The sequence below is a fragment of the Somniosus microcephalus genome, chromosome 1 (genome assembly GCF_052327205.1).
Source record: "Somniosus microcephalus isolate GS21.2 chromosome 1, FLI_Smic_1.0, whole genome shotgun sequence".
Classification (NCBI taxonomy): Eukaryota; Metazoa; Chordata; class Chondrichthyes; order Squaliformes; family Somniosidae; genus Somniosus; species Somniosus microcephalus.
The window spans coordinates 95,568,709-95,590,810 of NC_140987.1; the positions used below are offsets into that span (position 1 = coordinate 95,568,709).

Genomic DNA, 22,102 nt, shown 5'->3' on the forward strand with positions numbered 1-22,102 from the left:
TTATCTTCAGCGTACCTTCTCCTACATGGGCTGCAACCAAGGCTAAAGAGCCCCACCTACCCTTTTCGATGGGTGAGGAGCGGACAGCCATCAGATGCAAGTACCCCTGCTCAACATCAATCCAGTATTCAGAGTCAGCGCTCGGCTCGCTTAGGCTGCCTGGAGTGGGGCCCCAACCCCAACCCTTTGTCCGGACCCATATACTCTGCTGGATGTCAACCCAGTATTTAGAGACCATTTTCAAGGCTGTCTAGAATAGAGCTCTAACCCTTCACCTACTGACTCAGGGGTGGGAAAGCTACAACAGAGTCAAAGGCTCACTCCACCCATAAAACCACCCCCTCCATTAATTTAAATGGCCAGAAAATTGGCAAGCTCCATTACTGGCCCAGAATCTGCCCCTATATTTTAGTACTTCTCCCTACAATCTGGAATTCTTTTCTGTTAAAGTACTCAAGGACATTGTCAGCGTTAAATATAACCTAGATTCAGAAAGTTCTGAACTGTAGTTTTTGACAACATGTAAACAGTCTTTTGAAGAATTTATGTAGATAAATTCTAAATTCTAAATTGACACAAATTTACATTTTAGCATCTCAGCAAAAGCTTTGTAAATTGGTGGAATGCATCAGGATTCTATCTTCCTAGAATCTTTTAAGATTGGGTGATGGATGTTCACTTGTAATTGAATTTGCATTGATTGTCCTGAATTCTTCAGGGAAAAAAGATACATTTCAAACACACTACATTCTAGTTAATTTTCATCAAAATGTCTAGGTTATACTTTGCTTAGCCACTGCTCTGTGGATGCTAGATGTGGACCCTACCAGAAGCATTTCTAGACATCATTCTGTCAGCAAATGTAAGAATTTGTTAATTTGAAAAGGTGATGGCAAAAAAGTTGCAGGTCTTTTTTTAAATATATTTCAGAAAACTGTAACTCTTGCACGAAAATGTTTTTGGACTTACTGATATGGCAGCCATCTTGAGTTCATAAGGAGGCTTTCACTGTATTTTGCAGGTGTCATTCTGGGTCACCTCACTCAATGGTGTACCCATTGGACTGCCAACATAGCTAACTAAATAACTAACAAAATAAAATGTGTTGTTATTAATGTCTTGAAGCCACAGTGAAACTTCACAATGTTATTTTTAATTCTAAAAATGAAAGCATAATAGAAATAGTACAGGTCAGGAGGAAAGATTGTGTGATATTTCTAATGCGACCGATGTATTTAATGTCAAAGTGAGGTGAAGCTAAAAATAAATTCTATTCTTTTCCTCTCCTCTGGAGTTTAGTGTTCTGCCATTCAGGAGGGTATAGAAACAGGGATATCCATTTCTATGTAGCATATCAATTACTGCCAATGGGGATCTATTCAGATTTTTTCCCATATTCTGTAAGCCTTGCTTTCCAAATGTAGGACGACATTTCATTAGGGCTGCAGGATCGAATTCTTTACATAATCAAAATAGCCCTACAAACAAGTCAGCCCAACCAACAAACTTTGCTGTTAAAGCTTTAAAACAATTTACTGAACTCACTCTGGCCTTTAGGAAAAAAATAGTCAACCCACACCACCAGGTGCAATGTATCTTATTATTTATTTACCTTCTTGAAGCTTAAGACTTAGATGTTAGTCAACCCTTTTGAAGATGGATCTTCCCCCCTGCACCCCCCAGAAAAAAGATCCTTAGAGGTCTAAGCTAATAACTATTTCAGTATGCAATGTTTATTGAACGGACACAGAAATCAGCAGCTCTCATCTCAGTCACTTATCACACTGTTCTGTCTGTCACTGATACTCTGGACCATAAGTCAGAATAAGACCAAGGCAATACTTGCACTGACCACCTTTTTTCAACATTTCTGGGCTGGAAGTAATTAAGCTACAGCTGCTGGACAGTCAAACTGCAGTCTCCTACACAAACCCAACTTTTAGATTTGTGAAAAAAGATTGGAGGATCTGGTTCAGATGGGTTACCAAACAATGAAAATCACTCATGCTATCATTTCTGGGTGGCAACATCAATCAAAGTCATTAAAGGAGAGCAAGACGCAGTTTCCTGGTCAGTCTGATCTATCGTGTCTTGATTTTTCTCAACATTCACCAAGAGGGGAACAAGCTCAGTGAAGTTTTATCATTTCTTTTTGTCATAACTATTGCATACTGTGGCTTATGTTGTTTTTTGAATATGGTGTTTCAGAAAGGAATTCAGTTACTATTCTCCTTGGTATTGTTCAAAACTGTTGGGTTACATGTGTGTTGTGTTACTCAAACCTGTGTAATCTAAAGGCTAAGGAAATGACTCTTATTTCCTAATGTCATTTTTGTGGTTACTTTTTATTTTGAAAGCTGTAAACTACCTAGCTAAAATGTTCCAGGGTTCCAAAAGCATGAACCATCGACTATTGTGTGCAATTGTCAGTATTTAACACTGCACATGGAAAAGCTACTCATGTCTGGCATGGGAAAACATCTTTTATGTAAGGTCAATTCACATTACTAATGATGTAAGCTCTGAATCAAAGTAGCGATTTTCTTGGCCCATTGAAGTAGTTACGATTAAAACAAAAATAATCACCGTTTACCTTAACCCATTGCCACCCAAAATGAGCTTCTGATTGAGAAAGGGTTTGAAATTCAGCACAAACTCTTGAAGAGTCACAACAATAGCATAAAATGTGATAGTGGTTACATCAACACCAAGAAATTAAGAACAAGACTCATGGTAATACTGTGCTGCACCTAGAGTGTGCACCAATGCTGTTGTTTTTCCATGAGCACCACATTTTGAGAAGTGTCACCCATTATTCTAAAGCAGAACCAATGCTCTTCACTGTTATTCTTATCATTTCATCACAACCTGGCCAACAGTATAAAGCAGTTGCTATGGTGTTGACATTGCATTGTAAAGTAATTTGTGTAACTGTCAGCTTTAAAAGATTACAGTTTACTGTCTTTAATTTTTCTGAAATACTTTCCTAAACTTAGCTAATTCAGTCAAAGTAAATTTCTTTTTACCTTTTTAATGTCATTTATTTATTTATACATTGAATTATTGCAACTAAAGAGCAGGATGAGCTAAAAAAAAACATAAGATAGGAATAAGAAAAGTTCAATTCAGCCGATGTTTAAATCAGTATTCAGTTGTATTCCTTTTTGTTTTAGTGGTAACCTGCTTTATACTTCCTCTTGAATCAGAACTTTGCCCTATTTTTTAAAATCCATCTATTAGGTCCATACTCACTGTCATTTCTGTAATTTGATTATTTGTATAAAACCCACAAATGGCAGTTGTTATATTCGAGGGTGAAAATCAGGTCAAAAGACTCTGGTTGCATATGTATGGCCTATCTTCATCTCTCCTAACTCTTCTATTACTAATCAAGATCTGTTTCTTTAGTAAAGTGCCTTAGGACATTTTATACATTAAAGGTGTTCTATAAATACAAGTTGTTGTTGTTTATGTAACAGTAGTATCATCATCATCATCATCACCATCATGCGGGTCAATAATAACTTGCTAGGCAGTTAACACGGTGCATTTATTTCATCTGTGAATTAGTCTTATTTGAAGCTAAAGGCAGACTGCAAGGATTCTCTTCAGTCATGGCTGAGGATACCCTTATGACAGCTCTAGGCAGAATCAGAGTACAGATGCAATGAGACCCGTGTAGCATACAGGACTTTTATAGAGAATACCATTGGCATCCTGAAGCAGTTCTTCAAAGGCCTTGACAGATCAAGAGGCACTTGATTGTTTAGCCCCTCCCCATCAAGGTCTCATAGAATCATAGAAAGTTACAGCACGGAAGGAGGCCATTTCGGCCCATCGTGTCTGCGCTGGCCAACAAAGAGCATTCCAGCCTAATCCCACTTCCCAGCTCTTGGTCCGTAGCCCTGCAGGTTAGAGCATCCCAAGTGCACATCCAAGTACTTTTTAAATGTGGTTAGGGTTCCTGCCTCTACCACCCTTTCAGGCAGTGAGTTCCAGACCCCCACAACACTCTGGGTGAAGACATTTCCCCTCAAATCCCCTCTAAACCTTCCACCAATTACTTTAAATCTGTGCCCCCTGGTTTTTGAGCCCTCTGCTAAGGGAAATAGGTCCTTTCTATCCACTTTATCTATGCCCCTCATAATTTTATACAACTCAATCAGGTCTCCCCTCAGCCTCCTCTGTTCCAAGGAAAACAGACCCAGCCTATTCAGTCTTTCCTCATAGCTAAGATTCTCTACTCCCGGCAACATCCTTGTAAATCTCCTCTGTACCTTCTCTAGTGCAATCACATCTTTCCTGTAATGTGGTGACCAGAACTGCACGCAGTACTCTAACTGAGGCCTAACTAGTGTTTTATACAGTTGAAACATAACCCCCCTGCTCTTGTATTCTATCCCACGGCTAATAAAGGCAAGCATTCCGTATGCCTTCTTAACCACCTTATCTACCTGGCCTGCTACCTGCTGTATTCCCTTTCCTTGTTAGCCCTCTCAAATGCATTACCTCACACTTCTCTGGATTGAATTCCATTTGCCACTGTTCTGCCCACCTGACCAATTTATTGATATCTTCCTGCAGTCTACAGCTTCCTTCTTCAGTATCAACCACACAGCCAATTTTAGTATCATCTGCAAACTTCTTAATCATACCCCCTATATTCAAGTCTAGATCATTGATATACACCACAAAAAGCAAGAGACCTCGTACTGAGCCCTGCGAAACCCCACTGGAAACAGCCTTCCAGTCACAAAAACACTCATCAACCATTACCCTCTGCTTCCTGTCTCCGAGCCAGTTTTGGATCCAACTTGACACTTTGCCCTGGATCCCATGGGCTTTTAACTTCGTGACCAGTCTGCCATTATCAAAAGCCTTGCTAAAGTCCATATACACTACATCAAACGCACTACCCTCATCTACCCTCCTTGTTACCTCCTCAAAAAATACAAGATCATTGTCATCTGCTGCAAGCTCAACAACTTTGCAATGTAAAGAGACCTAGCTACAGTATGGAGAAGGTAGACAAACCAGAAACTAGGCCAGAGCAGCAAGCAAGCACTGGACAAGAGGATGTTACTGCAAAAACAGCAGTACAGTGAGGAAAACTGACGCATGCAGCATTCATCCAAGAGGCATTCAACTCAATGCCTAAGCTGTTCCTTTAAAGACAACTGTCCACATGCACCAAGAAAGTAATTGCAAGCAACTTCTGCAACACCATCCTCGTCACTTCCTCAGCTAACATCAGGGCACATTCTTTGCTGTGCTGCTTCCTTCTTCCACACAATCAGAATTAACTTCTGGACAAAGATGAAATATAATGCAACCGGTTTATTCACCTACTCTGTGACACGTGTCAGTAATGTTAGTATATTTTCCCATCATACTTCACTTTAGTGCTCATGTATTGTGTGCAACCTCTAACTCACAACATAAAATAATTCTAAGTGCACTGTTTTTTTGAGTTACATGAGATTCTGATTGCCCTCTACTTCCGAGTGCTGGTTTTTGAGTTTGCTCTATAATTGATTCAGCCACTTTCTGGCACAGCTACTATTACTTCCTCCGGAGGCTGGATATTGCATTGCCCTGAGAGACACTAAGCTTATCAATGCCGACTCTGGCCATGCTACTGCTGCTGGGCACTCCTTCAGCATATTTACTGATCTGCATGGGGGCAGATCTGTGAACGGCAATAAGGTATGGGAATCTCAGCCTCAAGTTTCTTTCAACTCGATCCTGCAACTTTTTAAAACCAGATAAGAGAGTCTCTTGTAGATCAGAGCCCTTGATCTCTGTAGCAGTATTTTGAGATTCATGAGAGTTAATCCCAATGTACTTAGGACCATATCACTGGAGGCTGCAGTGCAGAATCTATTATAAAAGACGTAATAGCAGAGCACTTGGTAAGCAGTGACAGGATCGGACAAAGTCAACATGGATTTACAAAAGGTAAATCATGCTTGACTAATCTACTGGAATTTTTTGAGGATGTAACTGGTAAAATAGATAAGGGAGAACCAGTGGATGTGGTGTATTTGGACTTTCAGAAGGCTTTCGATAAGGTCCCACATAAGAGATTAGCGTGCAAAATTAAGGCACATGGGATTGGGGGCAAGGTATTGACTTGGATTGACTTGGTATTGACAGAGAACTGGTTGGCGGACAGAAAGCAAAGAGTTGGAATAAACGAGTCGTTTTCCGAGTGGCAGGCAGTGACTAGTGGGGTACCGCAAGGATCGGTCCTAGGACCCCAACTGTTCACAATATATATTAATGATCTGGACGAGGGAATTGGATGGAATATCTCCAAATTTGCAGACGACACAAAGCTGGGTGGGAGGGTAAGCTGTGAGGAGGATGTCGTGAAACTCCAGTCCGATTTGGACAGATTGGGTGATTGGGCAGAAACATGGCAAATGCACTATAATGTGGGTAAATGTGAGGTTATCCACTTTGGTGGCAAAAACAGGAAGGCAGATTATTATTTGAATGGCAATAGATTGGGAGAAGGGGAAGTGCAAAGAGACCTGGGTGTTCTTGTGCACCAGTCGCTGAAGGTAAGCATGCAGGTGCAGCAGGCGGTTAAGAAGGCAAATGGTATGTTGGCCTTCGTAGCAAGAGGGTTCGAGTACAGGAACAAGGATGTCTTGCTACAGTTGTACAGGGCCTTGGTGAGACCGCACCTTGAGTATTGTGTGCAGTTTTGGTCGCCTTACCTGAGGAAGGACGTTCTTGCCATGGAAGGAGTGCAGCGAAGATTCACCAGGCTGATACCTGGGATGGCAGGAATGACGTATGAGGAGAGATTGTGTCGATTGGGCTTATACTCACTGGAGTTTAGAAGATTGAGAGGGGATCTCATCGAAACCTATAAAATTCTGTCAGGCCTGGACAGACTAGATGCAGGAAGGATGTTTATGATGGCCGGGGAGTCCAGAACCAGGGGTCATAGTCTAAGGATAAGGGGTAAGCCATTTAGGACTGAAATGAGGAGGAATTTCTTCACCTAGAGAGTGGTGAACCTGTGGAATTCTCTGCCACAGAGGGCAGTGGAGGCCAGTTCATTAAATATATTCAAAAAAGAGTTGGATATATTTCTTAAGGCTAAAGGGATCAAGGGATATGGGGAGAAGGCAGGGACAGGGTACTGAATTTGGATGATCAGCCATGATCTCATTGAATGGCGGAGCAGGCTCGAAGGGCCAAATGGCCTACTCCTGCTCCTATCTTCTATGTTTCTATGTTTCTAGATGCCTCTGGAGTAGCCACACGCAGTCCAGAAAAGCTTGCCTTCAAAGCTGTCTGAGTGTTTTTCACTGGGTAACATTAAAGAGTAACAGGTTATGAGGAAACACCTTGTAGCATGCATACTTGAGCCAGTTACTTGATAGGTAGCCTTCCTTGGCAGATCTCCTGAGGTCTGACATCTTCTTCTTTGTTTAGAGTCAGATTCTTTCAGGTTTAGCTGGCAGCATTTAGCCTGTCAACTATTCTCTGCCAGGTTTACACCACCACTCTTCTGAGAAGAGTGCACAAATGCCAAAAGGGGCAAACTTTCTTTACCTCACTTTATCCAACATGACTTCAAGGGCAGGATCCCTAAATCTGGGTATGCAGGGCAACAACCACACATTTTCCAGTAATATTGCAGTTGCAGTCCCCTTCCCTTCCCTTGTGCAGTCTAGAATGCAGTCCTTTAAATAGCAGCTGCGACACTTTAAAATGAACTGTGAACTGTCCAATTATTCCCTCAAGTTGCGCAGGTAGGAGCTTGCACTATCTCGGAAATTTTGCAAATGCCGGAATTTCTAGGAGATTGGTTTTGTGAAAAACGATGGAAAGATTTCCCAAATTGCACCCCAATATAAGTTTTTGCACTACAGGCTTGTATATTGTAGGAACTATGTGGTGATTTCCCCAAACTCATTTCATGCAGGAAATTTAAAGCCAACAAGCTAATGAAACTTTCAGCCTATCAGTCTGGGCTCAAAGTGAGCCCAGATTCCAGGAGTGATGGGAAATTGTGTGAATTAGTGCACCACCCAGTGCCAATACTACAATGGCTTGGTGCACCACAGAATGGTTTCCTCTATGTACACAATTCCCCATTTGGTGAGTTTGCAATAGAGCGTTATCATCAGAGATAGGTGTTGGATGGAAGGCTAACATTGCCCTGCAAGGAGGTGGGAACTACAAGTTATTTCCAAACACCTCTTCGAAGTCAGTTATGGAGTGACCAAAAAGTCAAACGCGTGAGGGGAAATATAAAAGCGAGCCAAGATTGTTATTAAAAATACAAAACTTAAAAAGAAAACCTTACGGTATAGATTGGAATTTAAATATTTAACCAGAAGTACGAACATCTATTCCACATTATCAAATAAAATATTCTTGTGTTGTGATGCTTAAGCTGCGATTCTAGTGTCGGTATCAAATGCCCCACGTGAGATGCAGCACAGGCCAAAAGCAATATAAAGTTACCTCTACCCCAGTCCCAACAATGCACCATGATCACATAAATCCCATCTTACAAAGCACATCTCTTGATCCAGTAGTTTAGTACCAAGCAACATTAATCAATTGGCACTCTCCATACTGTCACCCAGACTGAAGTAGAACAACATGAAGGCATAAAGAAATTACCATACAGAAAGGACAAAATTATAAAATCACAAAGGGTCTACCGCTAATTATTAGCTTATAGATATTTACACTATTAAGGTCCTATCCACATCTGCTGCAAGAATTATTCAGGCTTTGTGATGGGGTTACATGTTAGCACGTTACAACTGCTGGGATACCAGACCTGCGGAAGAGAGGGAGAGTGAGAACACACCTGACTTAAATATCAATGTATCTGCTTCCAATGTAGCTGGAATTCATTCATTGTAGCTTCCAATTCACCTGGCAGTACTACAAACTGAACAGGAAAGGTGGTTAAAGGGCAATTCCTGGAACTCCCTTCCTAACAGCATTGTGGGTGTACCTACACCATATGGACTGCAGCGGTTCAAGAAGGCGGCTCACCACCATCTTCTCAAGGGCAATTAGGGATGGGCACTAAATGCAGGCCTAGCCAGAGACGCCCACATCCCATCAATTAATTATTTTTTATTTTTTTTAATTCATTATTCCACCAAATTTTTCAGCCACATGAATCTGCACATTTTGCAGACATAAACCTGGGCCTAGAAGTTGCAGTACGCGGGAAACCTGCCGGTAACAGCATGACCAAGACTAACAGCCGCCCGCCGAGAGAGCGCAGGCAGAACCGGTATTTTGGTTCTGCCTGCTAATTAACGTCAGCGGCTGCGGAGAATTTGTGGTGTAACGCACTCTTTCTGGCGCTAAGCTCAGCAGGAGGCCGAAGGTCACGTCTGTATCCGGCTTGTAGTTAAGGAGAACGGGGAAGAAACGAGCAAACCTGTAGGCCATGTACGGAACAGTTGCCGTATTTGTTACAACAATTTACCTGCCACCCGCTCAGCAATCAATGTTACAGGCAAATTGTTTATGCATTTGTGGGGAGTCGGTCAACTGCGCCGGGGAAGTCTGTGCTTTGATCAGATTTGGGGTTTTATGAGATTGGAGGAGAAGGGGGAAGGGTGTGAGGGTACAACAAGGAAAATTAATTCTCGGAAGTCCGTACCTCTCATAACGCTGAAATAGGCATGCAGCATTCAGTGTTGTTGAAAGGACCACAGTTCATTTCTTTTTACTTTGAGCCAAGATGACCCATGTAATGCTTTCAAGGACTCTCCCCTATCACTTTACCCACACATCTCATTCTAAAGGAATAGAGATTAAGCCAAGCTCTTTATTTTAAATGCTTTTTTAAATTTTCATTAAGCAGGAAGAACAAAATATAGCACAGGAACGATCAAATCCAGCACTTTGTAGTTTCTGAAACCATTATACTGTCATCATAATTTCATTGATATGCTGAGGTCACTTTAGTCACTGGCATAGGAGGGTCTGGCAATTGAGGGCTTTTTACTATTCCATGCTGAGTGCTCATAATCTGATAACTTAAACAATTTGAATTCACACTTCAGATTTCAGAGATCAAAACACTGAGGGGGAAAAATTTGGTTGCTTTGGGCCTCCCGTTAGTGCCCAATGAGGGCACTAATGGGACGCAAAGCAACTAGCACCCGGGCGCGGCGATTTTTGTGTCGCTCGCAAAATTAACCAGACATTTTGCAGTAGCGCTAAGCACTACAGCCACGATCTCCTGCGCCCGCAGATCGTGATGTCAGTCGAGCGTGTAACGCCCTGGTAGCGCCCCGGACTGGATATTGAGTAGCGCCTCCTGCCTTTCCGCCTGCTGCTAGCAACGACAGGTTAAGGGGAACATTTTGCAGTTGGGATGGGACTGGGGGAGCGCTATTTAAAGGCGACCGCTTCCTGCCTTTTTTTGTCAGTGACATTTTTGCACCACGCATTCTGAGAGAGAGAGAGAGAGACTTCTGGAGAGATTCAATGCTGTGTGAAGGAGTTTTGGGTACTGAGTAGCACTTTGCAGGTTCATTTTGATTTGATCTTCCTTGCATCGATTTAGAAGAGACTATGGAGGCTGCACTCTGAGCTCTTTCCCTGGGCCTCTCCAATGTTCTTTCCAGCAGATTTGACATACAGGTCTCTCCAGGCCGAGATTCAAGGCTGCAATGAGCAGGGTGTGGATGGAGAGCAAGATCGACCCTCCCCTTTAAGAACTGGCCAGCGCCAGTGTGTCTGTGTTCCATTGCTGACTGGCATCACATTAGCTTTGCTAGCGCTCTGAGGTAGCGCCTCGCTCCTCGGCGTTAGCACCTTAAGAGAGGTGTGTAACGCCTGATTTAGTGCTCCAATCACCTCCAGGGGCAATAGAAGCCAAGTTTGCAGTCAGAGGTGATAATTAGCGCCAGGCGCTAAACTTTGTGCCTAGCCAATAATTGCGCCCCAAACAGGCGATACCGAATTTCTCCCCCTGAACATCCATAGGTGATTCCTAATCCAAACCTCAAGATCACTCTTCTAGTCAATCATAACAGCCCCAGGATATCGGGGCAGGAGTTCTTCAGGGCAGTGTCCTAGGCCCAACCAACTTCAGTTGCTTCATCGATGACCTTCCCTCCGTCATAAGGTCAGAAGTGGAGATGTTCGCTGATGATTGCACATTGTTCCGTTCTATTCGCAACTCCTCTGATAATGAAGCAATCCATGCCCGCATGCAGCAAGACCTGGACGACATTCAGGCTTGGGCTATAAGTGGCAAGTAACATTCGTATCACACAAGTCCAAGCAATGACTATCTCCAACAAGTGAGAGGCTAACCACCACCCCCACTTGACATTCAACAGCATTACCATCAGTGAATCGCCCACCATCAACATCCTGGGTGTCATCATTGACCAGAAACTTAACTGGACCAGCCACATAAATGTGGCTACAAAAGCAGATCAGAGGCTGGGTATTCTGCAGCACATGCCTCACCTCCTGACTCCCCAAAGCCTTTCCACCATCTAAAAGGTACAAGTCAGGAGTGTGGTGGAATACTCTCCACTTGTCTGGATTAGTGAAGCTCCAACAACACTCAAGAAGCTCAACACCATCCAAGACAAAGCAGCCCACCTGATTGGCACCCCATCCACCACCTTAAGCATTCACTCCCTCCACCACCAGCATACCGTGGCTGCAGTGTGTATCATCTACAAGATGCACTGCAGCAACTCACCAAGGCTTCTTCAGTAGCACCTCCCAAACCCGCGACATCTTCCATCTAGAAGGGCAAGGGCAACAGGCGCATGGGAACACCACCACCTCCAAGTTCCCCTCCAAGTCACACACCATACTGACTTGGAAGTATATCGCCAATCCTTCATCGTCACTGGGTCAAAATCCTGGAACTCCCTCCCTAACAGCACTGTGGGAGTACCCTCACCACACGGACTGCAGCAGTTCAAGAAGGCGACTCACCACCACCTTCTCAAGGGCAATTAGAGATGGGCAATAAATGCTGGCCTTGCCAGCGACGCCCACATCCCATGAATGAATTTTTAAAAAGTAATCACTTGTAATATTCTGCATCTTCCCATTTGTTACATTCAGTATTACAATCTCAGGTAGGACAGTTTCAAGTATGCAAACCACCAGAAAAAAAATTAACCTTTACCTACAAATCTCAAGGGTTATCTCTCAAGACCTAGGCTTGCGAATAATATAAACACTGCTTTGTGGAGAGGCCTGGCTGTCTTACATTTGTCAATTGACGCATCCTCATGGCTGTTAATGCTTTTAGCAGCTGCACGCACAGGCGTGCTTTAGAGAGGACGGCAAGAGAAGCGGCGATATCCAAAATGGATGAGCGGGCATCAACAATCATTGACGTCACGCTCCGACTAATTACAATACTATCAGTGAGTGCAGGCAACAGCAGCACTGCTGACCTGCCAAAAACGTCAGCGGCGGAAGTACAGCAGCCGCCATTTTTTTCCCCGAATGGGCCTTAACGGCCAGCGGTAAGACTTTGAATTTATAGGCCACAATTTTTTCCTAACAATTGAGGGACAGGGGGGAGCAATCTGTAAGCACTTTGAAACAGTACCCATGTTGTGTCAAATAGGTATTGATGGTTCTTTTTAGCAGCAGTAGGTTTGCAGTTTTCCAGTGGAAAATTCCATTTAATGGAGAAACTCAAACGTAGATTCAAAGCTTTTCAACATATCCATTTTATAGGGCGAGTGGGACTATTAATAATGACTACAGTCACCAAACTCAGTAGGCCAGGAACTCAATAAGTCATTCATGAACTCTTTTAAATACCACAAAGTATGACTAAATAAAACCATTCTTTTGCAGTACAAAATGACCTGCAATTGTTTTATAGATACGAAACCAAATGTGAAATCTTTAGGACTGTGTGCTCTATTTTTGATATCTTTAGACTTTTACCACAAGGGAGGAAATCATCCTTGGCAGTGATTCACTGCAGAAGCTGTTGTGAGGCGTGTAATAAAGATACCCCAAGATTTTTTTTGAAATCCATCTGTAACAGACATTAGGTCCCCCATATATAAGGGACAACTTTGTAAAGTAAAAATGTCAGTTTACGTCATTATGTCATTTCTGATTTGTCCGGCAGATTTTCAGCCTCCGCTCCTTCTCCTCATCACATCAGTCCCAGGAGAATTGCAGCACCTCCTCCCTTGATGCACAGAAGGACACCACAGCCACCCCAAGTACAGCAGTTTTCAGGATCCCACCTTAAACCCTACCCGCCAATCACAACCTCTTCAGCACAACCCAGCAGCATCCATGTCCAAGGTAAGAAATAAGAAACACTAACAGCAAAAGTATTGTCATATCCACACTGGAAATCTTGTTGATTGTTGCAAATTTCTGCAATGTACTGATGCAAACTGTTTACAATTTTCCACTTTCCTCCTTAAACAATCAATCATGGCAAAACTTTTTGCCCATCCACTGTAGTTGTAAAAATAAGAAGCATAAAAAAAAGTTCCTAACAACTGTTTCAATTTCATCTAAGGTGGTCTTAACTAGTCAGTTAAACATTATCCAAAATGAATTATTTAAAACCTCAAATACGGAAATTCATTCAAATACAGAATCAGAGATGCAAGCTGAGATTTTCCTCTATTGTGCAATCCAAAGCAGCAGATTGGTGAGGCAGGCTTTTTCCCTGCCTGAGGCCGTCGGCGCTGACCCCAGTGAATTTTCCACGGTCAGGCACATTTACATATTTTCAGTAGGTGATTTACGGTGTTGCTGCCTGCACTTAGGAGCTCATCACTGGGAGGGTCCGGAAATGGATGCTGCAACAGGATTCGGAAAACTGAAACACCTTAAAAAATCAGGCCGTCTCCAAGAGGAAATTGATTTTGCTGTCTCTGATGCAGATTCAGTGAAAAGGAACATGGGCCTGACAATCCATGGTACCTCTATTTATTTGACTTCCTGCTATGTATATGTTTTTTTTTTACAGTATCAGACACCTGTTTTCAGAAATAAAGTCCAGCACTACTGAAGCAGTTTTAACTTTTGATGATAGCTGAAAATGGGCAGGATGTCGCAATGTTTGATTTCAGCTCTTTCTCAGAACTACAGATAAATGGCTAGAAAAGAGAATCCCCTTCATGACAAAGATTTTGGCAAGCTTTTCTTTCATTTGTTTACAAACACACTAGCCCCTGTTTTAAAGTGGGGACAGGAACGGAGCGTGCCATCCCAGAAACGGATGAGTAACTGAGCAATCTGGGGACGTGGGGGCCCAGCCGATCTTAATGGCCGGGCCCGATTTAATTAAATTCACACAGAATCTCTCCTGAACCTGCTCTCTTGCTCCTCCTGGCCCACAAGGAAACCTTAAATTAAGTTTTTCAGATTTACCTGCTGGACTTCTGGCTCAAAATCTGACTCCCAGCAAGTCTGGCCTGATGAGGAAACCGTCACTGCTCCCCCGCTCAGGCCTCCAAACTAAAATCTCAGATTGGGTCCTAATTACATAATCGGACCCGATCTGCATATTTAAAGAACATAAGAATATAAGAAATAGGAGCAGGAGTAGGCCATTTGGCCCCTCGAGGCTGCCCCGCCATTCAATAAGATCATGGCTGATCTGATCTTGGCCTCAACACCACTTTCCTGCCCGCTCCCCATAACCCTTGACTCCCCTGTAGCTCAGATATATGTCTATCTCCGCCTTGAATATATTCAATGACTCCGCCTCCACAGCTCTCTGGGGTAGAGAATTCCAAAGGTTCACGACCCTCTGAGTGAAGAAATTCCTCCTCACCTCCGTTTTAAATAGGTGACCCCTTATCCTGAAACTGTGTCCCCTAGTTCTAGATTCCCCCACGAGGGGAAACATCCTCCCTTCATCTACCCTGTCAAGCCCCCTCAAAATCTTATATGTTTCAATAAGATCACCTCTCATTCTTCTAAACTCCAATGCATATAGGCCCAACCTGCTCAACCTTTCTTCATAAGACAACCCCTTCATCTCAGGAATTAATCTAGTGAACCTTCTCTGAATTGCCATGAATGCAAGTATATCCCTCCTTAAATAAGGAGTCCAAAACTGCACGCAGTGCTCCAGGTGTGGTCTCACTAGCGCCCTGTACAGTTGTAGCAAGACTTCCCTACTTTTATACTCCATCCCCCTTGCAATAAAGGCCAACATTCCATTTGCCTTCCTAATTATTTGCTGTGCCTGCATGCTAACTTTTTGTGTTTCATGTACGAGGACCCCCAGATCCCTCTGTACTGCAGCATTATGTAGTCTCCATTTAAATAATAATTTGCTTTTTTATTTTTCCTACCAATGTGGATAACCTCACATTTTCCCACATTATACTCCATCTGCCAAATTTTTGCCCACTCACTTAACCTATCTATATCCCTTTGCAGACTCTTTGGGCTGGATTTTCATTGAGGAGGCGTGTAGGAGGCGGGACTACAACCTTTGGGGTTGTAGTCCCGCCTCCATCGAGTTGTGGCCAACCCACGCGATTTTCACTTGATTGACCTTGTTGAGCCCGCCCAGCGGGCTCAGCAGGCCAATTAAGGGCCAACCGGCAACAGGTGACGTCACAGACAGACATTTCATCTGTCAAGAGCTTTTGACAGATGAAATATCAGCGTTTCACAGCTGTTTGAAGCTGTCAAACACTGACAATCTGTACTCTAAGTTAATTCCTTCCTCTCAGGATGATTTAGAGATCTCTTCAGAACTGAAATCTGAATGCTGCAGATTTTGACAGATCACGGCCATTCTGCTTTCTGTGCCAGTGAAATGAGGGACTCCCGAGACCTGAAGGAAGGAAGGCTATAAAGGTAAGTCTTATGTTCATTAATAAATAGACATTCTTATTATGAACACAGCTAGCTTTTGCTAGACACTTTATTCAGCCCATGTGGACTTGGTACAGTATCTGTAGAGGCATCCATCTTGACTGCTGCCTTGTGGGTAGCCTAGTGCCTCATGGGTAATGTAGTCTTAATATACATACAGCTGGGTAGTGTAGTCTTATATACATATGGCTATATACAGCTCTACACAGCTCTACGGCTCCACCTAGTGTCCACTATAGAATGACATGTTATTGATCATTACATCCCCCTTTCTTTGAGGTTTAACAAAATCAATATCAATCAACTTTCAAGAAAACAATAAAGATAATATCAGTAACACTTTTGTTAGTGCTCTATAAACATAAACATTTTCAAAACAGTCAACACATTTTCAAAGCTTTACATTGTACTCAAAGATTAAGTCTATCAGGCTTTTTTACTTCACGGGTGGATCTTCTCAACACGGGTAAGTCTGATGTGTCTTCATGAGATTGTTCTGGCGGTGAATGACAAGATGCAGTTGCGGCATTGTCATCAATCTGCTCTTGAATAGTCTCTTGTGTTTTTAGGAGGGAACGGCGGTTCCTCCTGAGAATCTGTCCTTCCTCAGTTCTAACAGTGTATGACCTTGGTCCTACTTCCTCAAGAACTGTGGCTTTCCTGTTCCATGCATCTGGATCCTCAATCCTGACAACATCATCCCTTGTCAATGGTTTTAGAGTTTTGGATGACTTGTCATAGTATGATTTCTGTTTCAGCTTTAACAGTTGAAGTCTCTGTCTCAGTTCCTCACTTTGCTGTTCTTTTGCACAGCAGGGTAGCGTGGTGCGCAACTTGCGACCCATTAGTAGTTCAGCAGGTGAAGAACCACAGTCTAAAGGTGAGGCTCGGTAGCTCAGCAGGGCGAGATAAGGATCAGACTTGCTTTCTGTCGCTTTCTTCAGTAGCTGCTTGAGAACTTGAACACCTTTCTCTGCCTTACCATTTGACTGAGCATACAAAGGACTGGATATGATGTGCTGAAAGTCATAATGTGCTGCAAACTGTTGCCACTCCTTACAGTTGAAGCACGGACCATTGTCGCTAACGGCAATCCTGGGAATTCCATGTCTGGCGAAGATGGATTTCACATGCATTATGACACTGCTTGCTGTGGTGCTTGAGAGCAGCGCCATCTCAGGATAGTTAGAATAGTAGTCAATCACTATTAGATAGTCTTTACCATTTAAATGAAAAAGGTCCATACCAACCTTTTGCCATGCTGCTGTTGGTATGTCAGCTACTATCATTGGTTCCTTTGCTTGTTTGTTTTGGTGTTTCTGACATGTCTCACATTTGCCTATCATGTTCTCAATGTCCTTATTTATGCCAAGCCAATAAACAGTGTCTCTTGCCCTCCTTTTGCATTTTTCAATTCCGAGGTGTCCCTCATGAATCCTTTTGAGCATGTCTTGACGTAGAGCCTGTGGAATGACTATTCTGTTCTGTTTTAGTAATAGTCCACTTGCGACACTCAATTCTGACCTTATGTGAAAATATTTTGGACAGGAACCTTTTTGGCCAACCATGATGACTGTTCTCTATTACTGTTTGTAATACTGTATCTTTTACTGTTTCTTCTGCTACTTGCTTTGATTTTGTGTCTGACATGGGCAGCACAGCAGTGACCATACTCACATGAACATCCACGTCTTCTTCAGTAGAGCTCACATGACTCATTGTGGGTGCTCAGGATAGTGCATCTGCTAACATTATGTATTTGCCTGGTGTGTAGATCAGTTCAAAGTCATATCTTTGCAGCTTCATCATGAGTCGTTGAATCCTTGGAGACATCTCATTCAGATTTTTTTTAATGATGGCAACCAGTGGGCTGTGGTCTGTCTCAACTGTGAAGGTGGGAAGTCCATATATGTAGCCATGAAACTTTTCTAGTCCAACTACCAAGCCTAGACATTCCTTTTCAATCTGGGCGTATCGACACTCAGTATCAGTCATAGACCTGGAGGCATAGGCAACAGGCTTCCAATCTTCACCCTCTGCTTGTAGCAAGACCGCACCTAGGCCATCTTTTGATGCATCCATTGACACTTTGATTCTTTTTGTTGGGTCAAAGAAGGTGAGTACAGGTGTGGTTGTCAGCACTGTTTTGAGGTTTATCCACTCTTGTTCATGTGTTTCTGTCCATGCGAACTCATTTGTTTTATGTAGCAGGCCTCGCAGACAGGCTGTCTTGGCTGACAAGTTAGGAATGAACTTTCCAATGAAGTTTATCATCCCCATGATGCGTAGCACTCCTTTTTTGTCAGTGGGTCGGGGCATTTTGAGTATGGCGTTTACTTTTTCCATATCTGGCTCTATTCCTTTACCAGATAGATTATCTCCTAGGAAGGTGACTTCCTGGACGCCAAACTAACACTTGGCTTTGTTGAGCTTCAGTCCATTGCGGCATATGCTCTGTAGCACTTTAGTCAGTCTCTCATTGTGTTCTTTCAGTGTGGAGCCCCAGATGATGATGTCATCAACATTGACCCGAACTCCTTCCAGACCTTCAATTATGTGTTCCATCGCTCTATGAAAGATTTCAGATGCAGATATTATCCCGAAAGGCATTCTGAGGAAACAATACCTGCCAAATGGTGTGTTGAAGGTACAGTATTTGGTGCTCTCTTCATCCAGTTTTAGTTGCCAAAATCCTTGTGAGGCATCGAGCTTTGTAAAGTATCTGGCACCTGACATTTCACTGGTGATTTCTTCTCGCTTGGGAATCTGGTAGTGTTCACGTTTTATGTTTGCATTTAAGTCCTTTGGATCCATGCATATTCTTAGATCATTGTTCTTTTTCTTTACACATACCATGGAGTTAACCCAGTCTGTTGGCTCTTCGACTTTCCTGATGACTCCTAGTGTGGTCATTCTGTCCAGTTCATTCTTGAGCCGGTCACGCAGGGGTGCTGGAACTCTTCGTGGAGCATGTACCACTGGCTGAGCATTCTCCTTTAGCTGGATCTTGTAAGTGAATGGTAGAACTCCAAATCCTTTGAACACATCCTGGAAATTATTCACTACAGAATCCACCGAGTCATCTGGTCTGCTTATGGCACAGTTTATACGGTAGACTCTCTTGACCAGTTCTAAGTCCTCACAAGCTTTGTCACCCAGTAGTGAATCAAGTCTTTCAGCCACAACAGAAAACATGAGATGATGCACTTTGTCTTTGACTGTCACTTTAAGTCTGCATACACCTAAGCTATCTATTTTCTGTCCATTATAGTCCTTCAGTAGTACTGACTTTTTCTGTATTTTGGGCTTTTCTTTCATATTGTTAATGTCACTCATACTGATTAAGTTTGCTTTTGCCCCAGTGTCTAGTTTCAAGGTAACTAATGCTCCATTTACCTGCAGTGGGATCATCCATTTGTCCTCTTTTACTACATTAACTTTATGTTCAGCATTGTCCATTTCTGAGGGCTGCACATTTTCTGTATCCTTTTTGATATTGTCACATGACACCATTCCTACAAAAAATGTCTCACTTAAATCAGTGTCCTCAATTACATTAACTCGTTGCCCTTTCTTAGTTTTTACTTTTGAAAAGCATTGTTTGGCAAAGTGATTCTTTCCCTTACACTTTGTGCACATTTTTCCAAACGCTGGGCATTGTCTTAACTGGTGTTTGTAACCACAGCGTTTACAATTAAAAATTTCATCCTCCGATTGCTTTTCATTTCTGTTCTGCCCACGTTTCTTCCCCTTGTAGGATACAGCACTGACAGCAGCATTATCACTCATTACAATCGCATCATTATTGATTTCACTGAAAGTCTTTGCGTGCTTTCGAGCTAGCTCACTGGCTTGGCATATTTTCACTGCATTTTCCAAATTTAGTTCGGTTTCTCTCAACAGACGTTCCCTGACTTTTTTATCATGAATACCAAACACAATCTGGTCACGAATCATGGATGCTTTGAGCTCAGAGAAATTACATGTCTGTGCTTTCAGTTTCAAAGCAGTTATAAAGCTATCAAAAGTCTCATTTTGCTGCTGTGTCCTTGAACAGAACATGTATCTTTCATAAGTCTCATTCTTTTTGGGAGAGCAATGTGCATCAAATTTTTTTAGCACACCTTCTAATTTTTCTCTGTTCTCCTCTGGATTAAATACAAATGTATTAAATACCTCTATCGCCTGTGGGCCTGCAACCATAAGCAGCAACGCTATCTTCCTTGCATCTGGCTTCGTACTGAAACCGATGGCTGCAATGTAGAGTTTGAATTGTTGTTTAAGAGTCTGCCAATTGTAGTCGATATTTCCTGTGAGTTTCAAACGCTCTGGTGGCTTCAAATTCTCCATGTCGCTTTTCACAATTTTCTGTAGATCTTCACCATCCTGGTACCATCTTATGTTCATTAATAAATAGACATTCTTATTATGAACACAGCTAGCTTTTGCTAGACACTTTATTGAGCCCATGTGGACTTGGTACAGTATCTGTAGAGGCATCCATCTTGACTGCTGCCTTGTGGGTAGCCTAGTGCCTCATGGGTAATGTAGTCTTAATATACATACAGCTGGGTAGTGTAGTCTTATATACATACGGCTATATACAGCTCTACACAGCTCTACGGCTCCACCTAGTGTCCACTATAGAATGACATGTTATTGATCATTACAGTAAGTACATGTAAGTAAAACTTCTTTAAACACTTTACACACACCAAACACACTTATAGAAATCACAGAAATCACAGAAACCCCACAGTGCAGATAAAGGCCATTTCGGCCCATCGAGCCTGCATCGACACATATCCCACCCGATCCCCGTAACCCCTACACCAACACATATCCCACCCTATCCCTGTAACCCCACGTATTTAATCCCCCTAACACTAAGGGTCAATTTATCATAGCCAATCAACCTAACCCGCACACCTCTGAACTCATGCACCCATCACTCACCTGAACATCAGATATCTCGACCCCTCCAAGCCCTTCATCCCGACGGCCCGCCTCACTAACTTGGCGTGGTTTGGAGCTGTCGGGAATCCCACACTTCAATAAAAATAGGGATTAGGCTAAAAACTGCCTGTTAACTACCTGTTAACAGGCAGTTAATTGGCACTAATCCCCTTCCCGCCTCAGGGAGGCGGGTCCCAACGCAGGTCGGGTACCCGCCTCCTTTGAAACTGGCATGGAGGTGGGTTGGGGGCGGGATGGGTTCATGCCTCCCGATTTCAAGATTTTAACCCCCCACACGCCTCCAAACCCGCCTCCACGGCTCAATGAAAATCCTGCCCTTTGTGTCCTCCTCACAACTTGCTTTCCCACCTGTCTTTGTATCATCAGCAAATTTGGCTACAGTTCACATGGTTCCTTCGTCCAAGCCATTAATATAGATTGTAAATAGTTGAGGCCCCAGCACTGATCCCTGTGGCACCCCACTAGTTACAGTTTGCCAACCGGAAAATGACCCATTTATTCCGACTCTTTGTTTTCTGTTAGTTAGCCAATCCCCTATCCATGCCAATATATTACCCCCAACCCTGTGAGCTCTTATCTTGTGCAGTAACCTTTTATGTGGCACCTTATCGAATGTCTTCTGGAAATCCAAATACACTACATCTACTGGTTTCCCTTTATCCACCCTACTCGTTACATCCTCAAAGAACTCTAATAAATTTGTCAAACATGATTTCCCTTTCATAAAACCATGTTGACTCTGCTTGATTGTATTACACTTCCTTCTGCGGGTGTCTCACTCGCCTGCTCAAAAAAGCAGATTAAGATCAGGACACGGTGGGAAGGCAGCAGGAACAGTAACTGGCCTCATTTTAACTGCCCTCCTGCCCAGTTTCCACCAGGCTAGGGGAGTTAAAATCGGGTTCACAATGCAATGATCAGTTAAAACATTCCATTAAATTTGTATATGTTAATGTGACAACAATTATGCAGAGTTCGTCTGGCAATCTTATTCCCACTTTAGTGAATGTTGACACTCTCCCTCTCCACTTCCTCAGTTAATCCTCACGCACTCCTTTCTCTCCTTCTCAAAGTGTCACTCTCACCTTCTTCCCTCTTCCACCCCCAAACCACTACCCCCTACCTTCTAACCCTCCTCTCTTACTTGATTTTCCCTTCCCATTCATCACGATCCATTTTGCCTTCCCTTTCCTCTTCAATGCAATCAATTTCCCCCCTTTATTATTGTGCAGTTTTGGTCACCTTACCTGAGGAAGGACGTTCT

The 22,102-nt window shown here is 42.9% G+C and overlaps 1 protein-coding gene across 1 annotated transcript in view; it reads left to right on the forward strand.

The window, feature by feature from the left end:
* LOC147124240 (zinc finger protein GLIS3-like) overlaps positions 1 to 22,102 on the forward strand; it is a 297,628-nt gene that overhangs the window by 175,707 nt on the left and 99,819 nt on the right. The window contains exon 6 of the mRNA XM_085983481.1: positions 13,133 to 13,314. Coding sequence (XP_085839607.1) covers positions 13,133 to 13,314 — 182 coding nt within the window. The remainder of the gene's footprint in view (positions 1 to 13,132; positions 13,315 to 22,102) is intronic.